The 17,061-nt window shown below is 36.4% G+C and overlaps 1 protein-coding gene across 1 annotated transcript in view; it reads right to left on the reverse strand.

Annotated features, from left to right (window-relative positions):
- Positions 1–1,617: 1,617 nt before the first annotated feature.
- Positions 1,618–17,061, reverse strand: part of LOC308258950 (uncharacterized protein) — a gene marked incomplete at both ends in the record, with an annotated part of 84,887 nt that continues 69,443 nt past the window's right edge. The window contains 2 exons of the mRNA XM_080689586.1: positions 1,618–2,604; positions 7,274–7,410. Of these exons, the coding sequence (XP_080545712.1) occupies positions 1,618–2,604; positions 7,274–7,410 (1,124 nt within the window). The remainder of the gene's footprint in view (positions 2,605–7,273; positions 7,411–17,061) is intronic.

Below are 17,061 nucleotides of genomic sequence, written 5' to 3' on the forward strand. Positions count from 1 at the left end.
TAAAGAACAAAATCATGTCATTCGCAAGAAGATGGAAAGACCTGGAAAACATTATACTAAGTGAGATCAGCCAGGCACAGAAAGAGAAGGGACATATGTTTTCTCTGATATGCTCAAACTAAGGAGCATTGGGGATACCAGAGGGACTCCAGATAATGGAGGGGAAACCTCAGTAAAGCTAGAATGGAAGGATAGGAGAGTAAGATGGCTGAGGTTGATTAATGGAGGAGCTACATTTGAATATGTGTAAAAGCATGAATATATAGCATGGTTGACCTGGACACTCATTTTTTGGAGGAGGGAAAGGTAAAGCAGGGGGAGGGGCGGGGAAGAGGGTAACAAGCACAGTCTGAATGTATGCTATTTTTAATATGTTCCAGACAAAAAATTTAAAAATATTAAAAAACAAAACAAAACATATGTGTTGCAGTATCACTCTGAATCTGACTAGTGTTTACATTTAAGACATATTAATAAAGAATAAAATGAGCAGAGTGATGTGGCACCCTCCTATGATCCCATCAACTTGGAGGCTGAAGCAGAATTGCAAGTTCAAGTTCAGAATGGGCAAATTAGAAAGACCCTGTTTTAAAGTAAAAAAAAAAAAAGTAGCTCAGTGGTAGAACTCCCTCTGATTCAATTCTCAGTATGACAAAGATAAAATGAAAATGCCACAAACCTCATTGCTTCAAGTAGTTGTATTAGCATCTGGACATATTTACTCATTGATTTTTTGGGCATGCACCTTCATTTTTAGAATTGGCATTAAGCTTTATGGGATTTTTTTGCAGTACTGGAGATGGAACCCAGTGGCATTCTACCTCAAAGCTACACCCCTACCCCTAATTTTTATTCTTTATTTTGAAGTCGGGTCTCACTGAGTTGCAAAGGGCCTCAAAAAGTAGTCGCTGAGGCTGTTCTCGAAACTTGATCCTCCTATCTCAGCCTCCCAAATGCTGGGATTACAAGTGTGCACCACCGCACCCAGCTGGAAGTATTTTTTTATTTAATGTAATGTCTTGATAATTTTCACATCTTCATTTATTTGTTGCAATTATTTTAAATAAGTGGCAAACAACATTTAATTGCACATTGCTTTTCCTGCTCTCTTACAACACATTCTTGAATAGTAGTATGTTTTTATAAAAATGATTCTATGTATCTCCTTATACATATTTTGTTTCACAAATCCTATTTCTACAAAGAAATTACCAAATGGGGAAATGTATATACTTGAATGTATTTGATGCAAATTTCTAAGTTCATTTAAAATCATGTACCAACTTACTTTGACCAATAGTACATAAGTAATGTTTTCATTTTAATCATTTGAAGTAAATAACATTCTTTAAAATTAGTCACTCATTTAAAATATAAAAAATTATTTTTTTCTTTTGTTGAACACAGATCAACTAAGTTTGGTATTATACCTCACATTTCTCAGAGTCAGGTTCTTCTGGGAACCCTGAAAACTTTCTCTTCCTTTTGTAGGATTTTTAGCCTCTGGGATAGTTATTCAGAAATAGCCTATGAAGATAGTCAATAGCCTGCTAAATATTTTCATTTTGTGCCCAGAGAATGGTGCAGTTGAAGTAGAGGGGTGTTGTAATAATTGGCTCAGGGGTCTTTTCCACAACATCCTCGGATAACCCTGTCCCTGATCTGTTTGGTTCTAACTCCGTAGATAATGGGGTTGAGCATGGGAGGTACCAGTAGATAAAGATTAGCCAACATGATGTGTACCACTCGGGGCACTTGGTGGCCGAAGCGATGTGTGAGGAAGGTAAAAAGGGCTGGGATATAGAAAGCTAAGATAACACAGATATGAGATGCACATGTACCAAAAGCCTTGAAGCGGGCTTCGCCAGAGGGCAACCGCAGCACAGCTCTCAAAATCATCACGTAGGATATGCTGATGACAACAATATCAAAGCCAACCACAGAGAAGGCCACAAAGAGCCCATAGCCACGGTTGACTCTTGTATCGGTACATACCAACTTCAGTACAGCCATGTGCTCACAGTATGACTGGGGAATGACCCTGTTGGAGCAGAAGGGCATCCTGGAGATCATGAAGCAGAAAGGGCTTACCCATAACAGTCCTCTCACCATCACCACTGCCCCCAATTTTATCACCACAGATGTGGTCAGGATGCTGGAGTGCCGCAGAGGGAAGCAGATAGCCACATAGCGGTCCAAGGCCATGGCCATGAGCACCCCAGACTCCACGGAAGAAAAGGCATGAATGAAGAACACCTGTGTGAGGCAGGCATGGTATTCAATCTCATGAGCCTGAAACCAGAGGATGGCCAACATTTTGGGCTGTGTAGAGGAGGAGAGGACCAGGTCAGTGACAGCCAGCATGGCCAGAAAGAGGTACATGGGCTCATGCAGGCTGTGGTCAGTACGGATTATGTGCAGGATGGTGATATTGCCAACTACAGCCACAATGTACATGACACAGAACGGGAAGGCAATCCAAAAGTGGGAATCCTCCAGTCCTGGGATCCCAAGGAGGATGAAGAACACAGGATGAGAAGAAATATTTTCTGAAGCCAACATCAGGGATAGATAATATTTTCTGTTTTGGAGATAATCTACTTCCTGTAGGTGATAACAAAGAAATTATTATATACATCTTTTTTGATTAGGTCAATTAGTTTTAAGAAAAAACCCAAATAAGTTTGACTTTTAATATATTTTTATTGGTGTATTGTCATACATCTTAATGGGGTACAAGATGGTAGAAGCATACATGCACACCTCACTCCTTTAGCCCTTACCCAGTTCCCATCCCATTTCCTCCCTCTCCCTCCTTCTCATGTTTGGCTTAGTGATTAACTTTGATATGTTTGTGAATGTACATCATGTATATTAGGGAATTTCCCTCTTTCCTCTCTCCTATACCCCTCAATAGATTGCCTTATTTCCTCATCAATGGCTTCTCCTCTTTAGTCTAGAGTTCCTCCTATGACTAATTTTCTCCATAGTTAAATAGAAATTTGATTAGGAAACATCAGCTCCAAGTGTAATTATTCTTTTAGAGTCAATACTTTCTGAAATAAAATCTGATAAGAAAAAAATATAGTTTAGTAAGTTTTGCCCTTTTATTCTTCAATACTAACAACTGAATGTTCAACCTTTTCCATTCATCCTTTTCATTCCTCCGTTGAATCTTCTGGGCAATTTTTCAGGGAAGAAAGGCTGCATGGCTTAAAGGACCACAGCAATTCATGTAGTGATGTTGAGTTAGCTTTGACTCTAGAACAGTTGTGAGATTTGGGATTGAAGATAACTGTTGGACTGATTGTGTATCTATAATCAGGCATGTTGTCTGTAGGGTATGGATTTTACTATAGGTAAAATCTGTCTCACAAATGTCCAGATTATGCATACATATTTTTAACTTCATGGACAATAGAGTTTCTTTTGCAACTAATCAGTTTAAACTTTACAGTGCAACAGTGGCCATTGTTGATACATAAATGCATGTGCATGACTGTATTACAGTGAAGTTAATTTATAAAAACAGACTACAAGCCAGATACTGATTTGAAGGCTATGATTTGACAAGGGCAGTTAAGATGCTAAATGTTATATGAGTTTAGCCTGGAAGTCCATACTATCCTAAGCCCAGCTGTGCTTGGTACAAAGTAGGAGTTTAATATATATTTGCTAAAAGAAATAACAAATAAATTCCATTATTCTGTAGTAAGAGACTTTTAACAGGCTAACACTATCATAAAATGTTCTAAAAAATCCACTTAAACCTAATTTGAGCTCTGTTTACCAGAAAGTTATGTTGATTATGTTCATTTCTCTTTTTTTTTTTCAAGTATAATTACTTTAATGCAATCTAATACAATCAAATGACTCAGTTGCCTTACCTCATGGGAAGATTTACTTTTATAGATTTTAAGAACTGAGTAGCATATTGGTTACTTGGTTTCAAACTGACTTGGCTTTTATTGTTAATACTGTTAAGACTTAAGTATTTGCTCCGTTTGCAAGTTAATGAAGCCTGGTTTGATTATGAAGCTGCTTAATCATCTTCATGTGTTCATAATCACTGTGTTTTTCTTTTTTTTTTCCTTTTTTTTATTGGTGCACTGTATTCATACATCATAGTGGGATACAAACTTTTGTAGACATACATGCACACATCGCCCAGTCAGCCCCCACCCGATCCCCACCCCACTCTCTCCCCATCCCTCCCTCCCATGCTTGGCTTAGTGGTTGACATCTAGTATTATAGCAATTTATCCAAAATTAAAAATGATAATCTCACATAACAGTTTCATTTGTCTGATACCAAGCTTTTGATGACTTAAAGATAACATTTCAATATTTCTTTTTACTTTCTTTCTTACCAGAGAATATTTTTTTCTATTTTTTTAGGTGAAACTATCATATATTTATATATTTATTTTTCAGAAAAAAAATCTATCCTAATATGGAATATGGACTCTAGATACCCAAAACTATCTTGAAAAAGAACAAAGCTAGAAGATATATATTTTCTGGTTTCAAACCACATAAAGCTACAATAATTGAAACAGTGTAGTACTATTCTAAAGGCAGATATATAAACCATTGGAGTTAAATAAAAGCCTAGAGCTAAATTCTTCCCTATATTGTCAAGTTATTTTTGACAAGGTTTCCATGAACATTTGGTGGTGGAAATAATAATCTTTTAACTAAATATTGTTGAAAAATAATAATTACATGGAAAAGAATAACATTGGACCCTTACCTAATCCCATATACAAATATTAACTCAAAATAGATAAAAGACCTAAATATAAATCTTAAGACTATAAACTTTTAGGAGAAAATCTGGGTCATAAAACCTCACAACATTGAAATTGGCAGTGATTTCTTGGATATGATTTCAATGGCACAGGCAACAGAAGAGTATACAAACTCCCTAAAAAATAGAAAAAACATATTGTATATCCAAAGACAATGTAAACAGAGTTAACAGTTACTAATAGAATGGGATAAAATATTTCACAAATGCTATATCTGAAGGTATATTAATATTCCAACTAGAAATCCTAAAAATTAACAACAATAAAGGCAAACAATAGCCTTTAGAGATAGGTAAAAGACTAACATAAATAATGAATCTCCACAGATAACCAATCTTAGTTGCCTGTTGGATGGAAGATCTTGTTTCTCTGGTTCTGGTGTGTGTTACCTATTTCTTCTTTGTAGTTAATCTCTTTGAGTATTTTCTCTAGTGCTGGGTTTGAAGACATAAATTCCTTCAGTTTCTTTTTGTCATGGAAGCTTCTTATTTCTCCATCTAATTTGATAGAAAGTTTTGATGGGTAGGAAATTTTTGACTGGAAGTCATTTCTCTTACTAAAGGTAGCTCTGTTATCAACAAGTGTACTATAAATAGCATTCTCTCTCTTTGCTGGACTTATTGCTTGTGCTTGCATTTTGACCCTAGTGTTTGATCCTTCTGATTAATGCAATCTACCTTTAAAACCATAGGACAAAAGCAACTTTAATTTTGCCCAATAGGGTTTCACTAGTTAATTTCAGTTGCCCTGTGCTTAGCATTGAAAATCCTAGTTCTTATCTCCTTCATAGCAGACGTAAGTAGATAAGAATATTAACCTTTAATCTGTCTAAATAAATTACCTCTGGGTCTAAAAAATATTTCATTTTACTAGACTAATTTGCTCTGAAAAACTGAAGGCTTTACCATTCTACCTAGATAATAGTTTTTATTATTTTAAGTAAATACTGCTTCAAGAATACTGTGAGAATTAATAAACACACATTGTCTGGAACCTGCCCAGGTTTGTGCTGTGTCTCTTTTTGCTAGACATACATACGTATTTATTTATTTATTTATTTATTTATTTATTTATTTAATTATTTGTACTGGGGATTGAACCTAGGTCTGTTCTACTTCTGAGTTATAACCCAGCCCTTATAATTTCAAAACAGGGTCTTGCTAAGTTGCTGAGGGTCACTCTAAATGAGTACCTCAAACCTGTGATCCTCCTGTCTCATCTATCCAAGTAGTGGGATTAGAGGCATGTGCCAGCGTGCCCAGCTCTTCTCATCCTACATCAGTCTTACCTCATGAAAATCCAATCACTGAATCTAATGAACACTTGCAAAAGTATTTTTAGACCATCCCCATTTAGCCAGCACCGCGGCAGAGATGCTGGCTAAAGGCACAATGTATATAATAATCTTTTATTAAATGTGGAAGGAATTGAGACCTAGCACTAGAGGCTCTGAAAATTATTTCTAAATCATGCAAAACCTCTTCATCCTCATGCCATGAAAGAAATAGAGTATAGAGTCATTAAAGGATTTACCTAATATCAAATACTAGTTTGTGTCAAAAGGCATGGTTCCATAGCTAGGCTCTTGGTAATATCCACTGCTGCCATCTAACCGTGAGTGATTGGGGCTCCCATCATGCTGAGGTGAGGCACAGATAGTTTCCCTTTCATGACAAACACAGATATGAAGGGAATTTGCACAGTTGTGTACTGAATTAGAGACAGATCTGCATTTGAACCCTAAAGCAAATATGTATAAATCAGCTCCTTTACGTGACTGGAGACCACAGACCGGGCTCCAGCACTGTCTGCTGACATCTCTGGGGTTGCATCACTTTGTCCTGGATGACATCATTATTGCCTTCCAATCATGAGTTTTAATAGAGAACTTGCTTGTTCTACATAGTCTTTGGGGGTTGTAACTCCCTCTTCACCAAATGTTAATAATCAAAACTGTGAAACCTCTTTCAAAAACTAGTTTTATTAATTCCCTTTCACTCCTATTCCAGCCCCAACAATGGACTTTTCATAGGAAAGAGCTTAGCCATTAAGAGATGCCTCTTAGCCTCTTCATTTTATTCTGAAACTCAAGAGTTCAACATAGGAAAATTTAATTATGAGGAGTGGACAGAGATTTGATAAATTCTTGGTTATTTTTTGCATAGTGTGGCAGCTTTTCAATATGAAATGTTTCCAGCTTGTGACTTGCATGCAATTCCTAAATAGCAGGAAAAAAGAGTAATACAATTGCCATTTTTGCAAATTTCCCTTCTTCCTCAACCCAGAGGCTACAATTCTTTTGATCATAGTATGTGCTAATATCTGAAATTAAGTTGTATATAGTTTGAACATTATAGCTAAGATGATCATACTTTGAACTTCTGATTCAATTTTTTGTTCTCTATAATAAAGTCAAACTTGTAAAAACTTCATGTAGCTTTTGATTGAGAACATTTACTTACAATAGCGATATTCACACACTGAGAAGAGCTCATGTTTAATCTGTGAATATTATCTCTGAACATCTGTGGTTCTACTGGCTCTGTTGATTCCCCACCCACTCCGTGGAAATAGTTGTGCCCATCAGTCAGCTGTGTTTCTGAAGTCAGTGAAAGATTAAAAGAAAGAATGGTCTGGGATCTTGCTTAAGAAATAGCTTCAAAAAACTCAGCTTATTTTTTTTCCTTAGAGTATTTGAAGCTAAATTGTAGAGCAATAAGTATGAAGGAGGTTGGGTTCAGAGCCAACTTCCTTCTAGGAGGGGTTGTGTAAGGAGGCAGCCTTCCTACCTTTCTAAGTCTTCCTGGAGGACATGGTGGGGGGTCATGATATTTCTCTTTTTTTCAGGGTGAAGTTCATGCTCCAAGGATATCTGGACCTGAGCATCCAAGTTATTCAGATATTTCTGCACATCTCATTTTCTTGCATTGCCACTTCTTGGGGACTCTGTGAGTCCTGTTGTTTTCTGGAAGGGCACTGGTGCCTGGAGCACAGGAAATCACTCTCCCTGAAATATTTTCTATCTCTGACTAAACCAGATATATCCATAAATAGTTCTAACAAGCCCCTGAGATTAAGCTTTTGGCAAAGACCTCAGAATAGAATCTATTTAAAGAATTGTGCTTGTCTTGTCCCTTCCCCCAACCATTACTTTCCCACCCCAAGTCCCAGTGCCTCATACTCAAACTGGCTTCCTCTGAGACCAGACCCATGAGCTGGAAACATTAACCCCAAACTTTCCTCTCTTCTCTGTATACATGAATGCAAAGACAAAGCATTCTGAATCCATGAACAGGAAAGTGTATTGCAATGACTACCTGAGTCTTTAAAATCTGAGAATGTATATTTACAACTGCTGAAATATTTTGTGCAATTTGAAAGTGTGTTGATACTACATGTACAATTAATGTGTGAACTCAAGGCTTGTTAATAAGTATTTGTATGAAGGACTAGATTTGCATGTGAGTATGTGTATAATGTTGTTTGTAACTGAATTTATTAATAATTATTTGCTTTAAATGCACACAATTAGTGTGAAGCCATTAGTCTGTGAGTGTGCAATCACTGAATACACATGATTTATAAAAGCACACGCTTAGCTATATACCTGAGAGTGTGAGATGGCATCTCATTGTGTATGTTTAGGAACACACATATGTAAGGGCTTGGTGAGGGCATGGCCAGCCTCTTGGTGCTTCATTGTGTGCTGGGGTAGCTATGTCTGAGGCTTCTCACTTCGCAGTGGGTGATTATCTAGAGAGAGAAAAGAAATTCTGACAGAGATCTTACCATAATCACTGTGAATCTTCCTAAGGCTGTGATGTTCTCTTCCCAAGGTTATCAAGCCTACATTAATAGGCATATGGTAGACTGTGGTGCTCACATTCCGAAAGAACATAGTTTATTTTTGCAAATCAGCACAATTAAATAAGGAATTTAAAAAAATAGAGTCCAATTTGCAAGAATATGTTCAGAGTTTAATAATTTTGCAGATCAGGCTGACAATATACATGGATATTTTATTCTCTCAAGTTTAAAATTATATTTATTTGCTGTTTCGTTTAACTTGGGCATGGGAAGAGCTTTTACCAGTAAAATGAAGGAGAATAAATTTCAGATACTTTTGATTTCTTTTTTAACCCATCCACCTCTTCTTTCTTTCTTTCTTTCTTTCTTTCTTTCTTTCTTTCTTTCTTTCTTTCTTTCTTTCTTCTTTCTTTCTTTCTTTCTTTCTTTCTTTCTTTCTTTCTTTCTTTCTTTCTTTTTCTTTCTTTAATTGGTACATTGTAATCACACATTTTAATGAGATACAAGATACATACATGCACAATGAGGCACAAGGTACATACATGCACACATCACTCATTTAAGCCTTTCTCCAATTCCCACCCCATTCCCTCCTTCCCTCTTATGTTTGGCTTAGTGACTGACTTTGATATGTTTATGAATGCACATTAGGGAATTTCAGGGCATGTTAGTCTTCAAAGAGAATGTGACATCTAGGGATGTAATCTGTGCATCCTCATCTGTTGACTCTTTCACAATCCCAACTGCTACAGTGGCTCTCGGAAGACATGGCATGAAGGTTCTTGAGAAAATTACTTTTCATTTTGACCACACTGCTTTTCATTTGTAATAAAATTGTCTTTTGACAAAGAAATTTTGAGTTTCATACTTCAGGGAAATAATTTATATATCCACTGAAAATGTTCAAGAATGTTTAGAAGTTGTATTGTTTATAACTATCTTGTGGTAACAACTCAGCCACTGGTCAATTGAAGATTAAGGAAGACTTGCTACACTTATCTACTAGAACATGACTCATAAAGAAAGATAACAAATAAATAACTGAAAGAAACATTTTATATATATCTGTGTAATTTGAAAGCATAAAGATAATAAGTAGAGTTCAATATTCTTAATTGCAGGAGAAAAATGATGTACAAAGAAAACCCAACAAAATTAGTTTTAATCTCATAGGCCTAGCCAAAATTGGTGATATTTTTTTCTAATGGTTTCTACATGCTAGGTTATGTCTAAGGGTTATTCAGTTTTAAATAATTTTATCTGAATAGTTTTATTGTTTAATATAGTGGATAAGATTAACAGCTATGTAGCCAGCAATGAAAGCCAGTAGTCTTATCGACTACATTAAACCAAACCTAGGAAGTGTTTAGATAAAAACTTTAGAGCATAGTAATTCTGCATATAGTCAATTGAATCAGAACATTTGATCATTTATGTACATTACTTTCTCTGAAACAAAACCCAGGAACATGTGCCTCAATGAGTGAAATAAATATGCAATGTCTTCAACCCCTGATAATCAAGTGTGAGTTATATGTACCCTCAGTATTATGTAAAGTAATCCCACAAACAATATATTTTGACATGTCAAGTAAAACATGGAACATAGGAGAATTTTGTGCAAAATATGACCTCAGAGAAGTGAAGATGTCAGAAAATAGAACACAGATCCCATTTTATACTTAAGGGTCAGAATTTTTATTTTAATGATATCCTGAGGATACCTGTATGTTTTTCAGATTTTTCAAGCATTTAATTATTCTTATGAACAAATAGCCATAAGTCAATATGAGATAACCAAGAAAGCATATCTTTTATACTGCTAAGAAAAGAAAAATCAAAGATAACTGGAATTCCAGAGAAAATGTAAAAGTTCTTATAGAAATTCATAGTCCAAAGTAAATTAAACAGAAATTTGATATGACTATGCAAAATTTAATTAGTATGAAAAAATTTATTTAACAAATGTGCCTTTCTTATAGTGATATGTTTAATAATAAAGAATGATATCATTTTAAGTCCTTCTGCATATTCTGTATTCTGTATATAAAAAAGTTTATTTAGCTATATTTCAATCAAAATTTATTTGCTTTAAATATTAGAAAAAAATGAATAAGCTAAACACAAATAAGATGTCATAGATATAAGAATGTATGTCAATTTATAAGTATTTTCCAGGGAAACACTATGCTACATATGATAAATTTAGGAAAAGAGGAAAAAGAGAAAAAAAAGTTGAAGGGCATTTATCTCAATTCTATATATCAGAAAGTAGACTCTGAATTTAATTAAGAGAGAAAAAGAATGTTCAATATATTAACCATCTGGGAAATAAAAATCAAAACTACAACAATGGGTTGTATTTTTAAATTTATTGTATTGGTGCAATATAGCCATACATCTTAATGGAGTACAAGATGGTAGAGGCATGCATGCAAACATTACTAATTTAGTTCTTCCCCAATTCCCACCCAATACCTCCCCCTCCCTCCCTGTTTGGCTTAGTGATAGGCTTTGATATGTTTATGAATGTACATCATGTACATTAGGGAATTCCCCTCTTTCCTCCTTTCATCCCCCTCAGGTTGCCTTATTTCTCATCTATGGTTTCTCCTTTGTCTAGAGTTTCTCCTAAGAGATGTATGTATGTATGTGTGTGTGTGTGTGTGTGTGTGTGTGTGTGTGTGTGTATTTTTTTAAGTATGACATCACGTCACCTAGATTTTCTTTTCTTTTTAGTTTTTTTTTAGTTAACTTATGCATTTCTTTTTTAAATTTTATTTTATTGGTGCACTATAGTATCACATAAAGTATGGATCATGTTGACAAGGGCATATATTCACACAGTATGTGGTGCCTCCCCACCCTCCACTTCCCCTTTTCCCCCTCCCATCCAATACTGAGTGTCCAGGTTAGCTATGTTATATTTACATGTATACACATACTCAAATGTAGCTTTTACACTAATTAACTCCAGCCTTCTTCCTCTCATACCCCTCCTTTCTGGCTTTGCTGAGGTTTCCCGCACATTATCTGGAGTCCCTCTGGTATCCTTAATATTCCCTAGTTTGAGCATATTAGAGAAAACATATGTCCCTTCTCTTTCTGTGCTTGGTTAATCTCACTTAACATAATGTTCTCCAGGTATTTCCATCTTTTTGCAAATGGCATGATTTTGTTCTTTATTGCTGAGTAGAATTCCATTGTGTGTGTTTCCCATAATTTTGCAATCCATTCATCTGTTGATGGAGACCTAGGTTGGTTTGATATTTTGGCTATTACAAATTGAGCTGCTATGAACATGGGTATGCATATGTTACAGTAGCGAGATGTATTCTTAATGTTATAAAAAATCCTCAAAATAGCAAATCTTGCAAAGACTTAGAAAAGAAGAAACTCTTTTTGTGTAGTTTGGTTTGGTATTAGGGATTGAACCTAGGAGGATTCTACCTCTGAGCTACACATCAGCTCTTTTTACTTTTTATTCTGGAGCAGGGTCTTACTAAGTTGATGAGAATGACCTGAACCTAAAGTGCCCCTGTCTCAGCCTCCCGAGTACTGAGATTACAGGCATGTGCCACCATGCCTGGCTGAGAGAAGGAACTCTTATACATTGTTGGTGGGAATATCATAGTACAGCCATTGTGGAGAACAGTATGGAAGCTTCTTAACAAACTAAAAATAGATTTATTATAGGAAGACTTAGCTACCCCACTCCTAGGTATGTATCCAAAGGAAATAAAATAAGAATACCAAAGAGAATGCTTTTTACCTTGATTTGATCTGTGCACACTGTACACATGTGCTGAAATATTGTAAAGATAATAATTAAAAGGAAGATGTAAAAATATTATATAAACCCTCTTGAGTCTAGTATATGGAAACTCTTGGGAAATTCTAATTGTCACACGTAGTGTGGAGTCCCAAGGGTCTCTTGGCAGCAGGGTTGAGTTAGGCTCCTTATAAAAAGGCCAGGTCCATGAGTCATTTACATATATACCTGGAAAGCAAGTGGGAAGGGCACCTCTACCTCTTTTGATAACCAGGTAAGATATTAGGACCAGAAAGAGTACACCCATAATTCAGAGACTAATGAAGGCTAAAGTAGAGGGGAGGGATAGAGTGGAGACATAGGGATGGGGAGTGGAAGGCAAGATGCTTAGAAATAAAGGACTGTAAATTAGAGGTGAAGGATGGAAATGTTGGGGAGAGGGATTCAGAGTAACAGACTCACGCTAAAGGCTATGGGGATTAAATAAGACAGAACAAGGAGTTTGAAGGCACATATTTCTTCCCAGGAGAAAACATTAAGGCCTTGACTTGCTAGTATGTCATTTATAATGTTTGCATTTACTTTCATAAGTAATTAGAAAAATAAGTTTTCATCTTTTATGTTCTAGAACAGGGTCTCTCAACTTGGCACCATAGATGTTTGGGGCTGGATAATTCTTTGTTGTGAGGGGCTATCTTGTGTATGTTAGGATGTTTGACACTATCCCTAATCACTATCTCCAGATGCAAGTAACACTTCTTTCCAATTATGAAAACTGAAAATGTCTTCAAATATTACTAATGACTGCTGGAGGAGGAGGCAATAAAATTCTCTTTCTTCTATGTTAGATGATTTAATAAAAATACTTTTGCATTGACTCTAAGAACAAAGATAGCAATTTTATCTAAGAACAAAGATGCCAATTTTCAAAACCTCAGAAAAAGGGGACTCAAATATGTTTAAATTATTTTTTATCTGTCTTAACCTTTGCGATTCCATTTATGAGCCCAATGGACAAGAAGTGGAGGCCAAGGATAGATAATATTCACACAGAGGTACATTCTTTCTTATTGAGTTTCTTTTCTGGTGAGTACTAATATTACTAATAGCCTGTCTCTGCATTTCCTTAGGAGAGTCTAGAGTTATTGTTCCCAGTGGAATAGGTGTCTGGTAATTCTCAACATGATGTGCTGAGACTGAAAAAAGCATATGAGAGTATAAGATGTGGATTCCCACCAGGGTGCTAGAGCAGACTAGTTGCAGAATTTGAAGCCTATAAATCCTTAGATTGGAAAAAGGCATCCAGGAGCCTAATAGGGGTCCATAAGACTCACATTAAACAGCCCTAGGAAAATGTGTTTTCTGATGGATGCATCTTAACATACATAGAGATCAACCCTATGTCTTTCAAAGAGCTGGAGATAAAAATGCTTCATAGATTGTCTAACATAAGGGATCAAACTATATTTGGGAAAGAGTTTAGACCAGAAAGGATTAGGTGCCATAGGTAGGATGGGATTTATTTTTTGTATTTGCACGATGAATCCAGCCAAAGAAGCAAGGTTATCTGTAGTAACTAATTTCTTCAGTTATCTGAGTTAGATTGTGAGATTGTCAAGAGAGACCCCAGACATGGATCCATTGTGAGGGGATTCACAGAAGGGATGGGACACGTGTTATCTCATTTCTCCCTCTGTCTGAATCTCATTCCACTGAAAACAGGAAGATAGCTGCACTATTGGGGCTTTCCTGCTGCAGAGCTCTTAAAAGGAGAGTTACCCAAGGCTTCAGAGATGACATCACCAGCAGCATGAGTCAGAATTGGCCCAAATACCAGAAGTAACAATCTGGGTAGGCCACCCATCTAAACGGGCAGCTGTAGAGAATCCAAAAGCACTGGAAAAGGCATCCAAGAACAGGGAGAGAAGGGCAAGGGCTGTGACTGTTCTGAGCAGGGCCAGCAGCAATCTCATGGAAAGGTTGAGTGATGGACGTACATACAAATGAAGAAATGCCAGCTGTGCATATGGTGCTTGTCAGGGAGCATGGATCACACTTGAAAGGCTGACACTAAATAGACACCTACCAGTAGAGACAGAAAACATGTTCTCTTTATCCAGCCTTGCCACTACTTTCCTCCAATAAGCCTCCTTTGTAGCCCTTAACTCGAGTGAACTTGAGGCAAAGCCCTTTTAAAAATTTTCAGGAGAAAAGTTAGCTCCTGTTTTCTTGTACTTTCTGCACAGCTTTCTGTTTCCAACCTTCCCCAGCTAATTTCATCAAGATGAAGTCTCCCTTTTCTTTATCCTGAAAAATGCTTAGAGTCCTCATGAAGGGATGAATACTCATGCAAGTCAGTTTCCTCCTCACGCCCTACTGTGACTTTCTTCCAGCTCCCTGCTCTCTGGACAGTGATAGCTGGTGTCAGAGGAATTCTTCCTCTGATCCTTGCTTTGCCCTGACTTAGGCCCCTGTTTTGGTGAATGGTATTTGGCACTGGAGTTCTTTCTGAGGTTTGGGGTCTCTGATTCTGGGAGTGGTACTCAGACAATTGAGAGGGGGGAGTACTTCAGGAATATAGACAAGTACAGGAAGCAACATTTTCATGGAAAATCTTAAGTGTGTTTTTAATGCAGGTGATTTTATTTCCCTCTTTAAGTGAAAGAAATAAGGCATTACCCTTAAATCTGAATTTCCTTCGATCCATTCTTTGTTCCCAACATATTCATTAGCACTACCATGTTTGCCCCTGTATGTACTTATGTGCACACATTCATGTACACTTTCTAGTGTAAGGGTCAACAAATATTCTACAAAGTTAGAGTGTAAATATTTTACAATTTTCAGGCACATGTATCTCTGTCATGTTTGCTTTTTGTCTCCTTTCTTTGTTTGTAAAAAATGTAGCACTTTAGCCAGGTGTGGTGGTATGTGCCTGTAATTCTAGTAATTGGGAGGCTGAGACAGGAGGATCACAGGTTCAAGAACAATTTATCAAGGATCTCAACTACTTAGTGAGAGCCTGCTTCAAAAAAAAAAAATAATGCTGGTGGGTGTAGCTCAGAGGTAGAATGTCCCTGGGTTCTATCCCTAGTATCAAATTTAAATAAATAAATATACAAACAAATAAATAATTGTAACTCTTTAAGATATAAGAATGCCCATGGGTTTTACAAAAATAGGCCAGGGACAGAATTTAATTCTGCATCTTAGTTTGCAAACATCTGTAGTACGTACACATTTTATATTTATACAAACCTGTACCATGAACTACAGTTTAAGATTTGGGCCTACTTTAATTCATACTCCTAAGTGTCTATAACATGTGTGGTTTATGTGAGCTCCTAACCACTCCATGGCCATCATATTAGAGCGTGGTTTATATGAGCTCCTAACCACTCCATGGCCATCATATTAGAGCTCCTCCATATCTTAGAATATTCCACTTAGTACATAAATCTCAAAGTGTGGCATCAACAAAGAATATTTAAACACTTTGAAACTTCCTAGCTATAGAATTGTTCAGAAATGTAACAGAAACTAGATATAAGTTTGAAGGACTGAAATGGAATCTCAGCATAGTTTTGATTTGCATCTCCCTGATGGCTAATAATGTTGAGCATTTTTTTCAGGTATCTATTATCCATTTGTATCTCTGTTTTTAAGTGTCTATTCAGTTAAGTTGCCCATTTCTTGACTGGGTTATTTGTTTTGCTAGTGTATAATCTTTTGAGCTCTTTGTATATTCTGGATATTAGCCTTCTATCAGAGTGGTGGCTGGAAAAGATCTGCTCCCATTCTGTAGGCTTCCTCTTTAGGTTCTTGATGGTTTCCTTTGATGAGCAGAAACTTCTGAGTTTGATGAACTCCTACTCGTTAATTCTTGTTTTAATTTCCTGAGCATTGGCGGTCTTATTGAGAAAGTTACTATCTGTGCCTATATGTTGGAGTGTTGAGTCTATGCCCTCCTCTAATAGCATCACAGTCTCTGGGGTTGAAATCAAAGAATTACATATGTGTACCCATGTTCATAGCAGCACAATTCATAATAGCCAAAATATGGAACCAACCTAGGTCTCCATCAACAGATGAATGGATTGCAAAATTATGGGAAATACACACAATGGGATTCTACTCAGCAATAAGAAAGAACAAAATCATGTCATTCGCAAAAAGATGGAAAAACCTGGAGAACATTATGTTGTGAGACCAGCCAAGCACAAAAAGAGAAGGGAGATAGCTTTCTCTAATATGCCCAAATTAGGGAGTATTAGGGATACCAGAGGGGCTCCAGATAATGTAGGGGAAACCTCAGCAAAGCTATAATGGAAGGATAGGAGAGGAAAAAGGCTGAGGTTGATTAATGGAGAAGCTATATCTGAATATGTGTAAAAGTATAAATATAGCATGATTAATGTAGACACTCATTTTTGGAAGAGGGAAAGAAAAGTGGGGGAGGGCATGAAGCACTGTGTGAATGTATGCCTTTTCCAATATAATCCACATAAAAATAAAAAAAAGAAAAATAAAGGACTAACTGAAATGAATATTATGGATAGGCATAGTGGTGCATGCCTGTAATCCCAGTATTTGAGAGGCTGAGACAGGAGGATTACAGATTTGAGAACAGCTTCAACAATTTAAATAAATACTCTGAATAACCTGTTTAAA

This window comes from Muscardinus avellanarius (genome assembly GCF_963383645.1).
Source record: "Muscardinus avellanarius genome assembly, chromosome: 1".
NCBI classification, from domain to species: Eukaryota; Metazoa; Chordata; class Mammalia; order Rodentia; family Gliridae; genus Muscardinus; species Muscardinus avellanarius.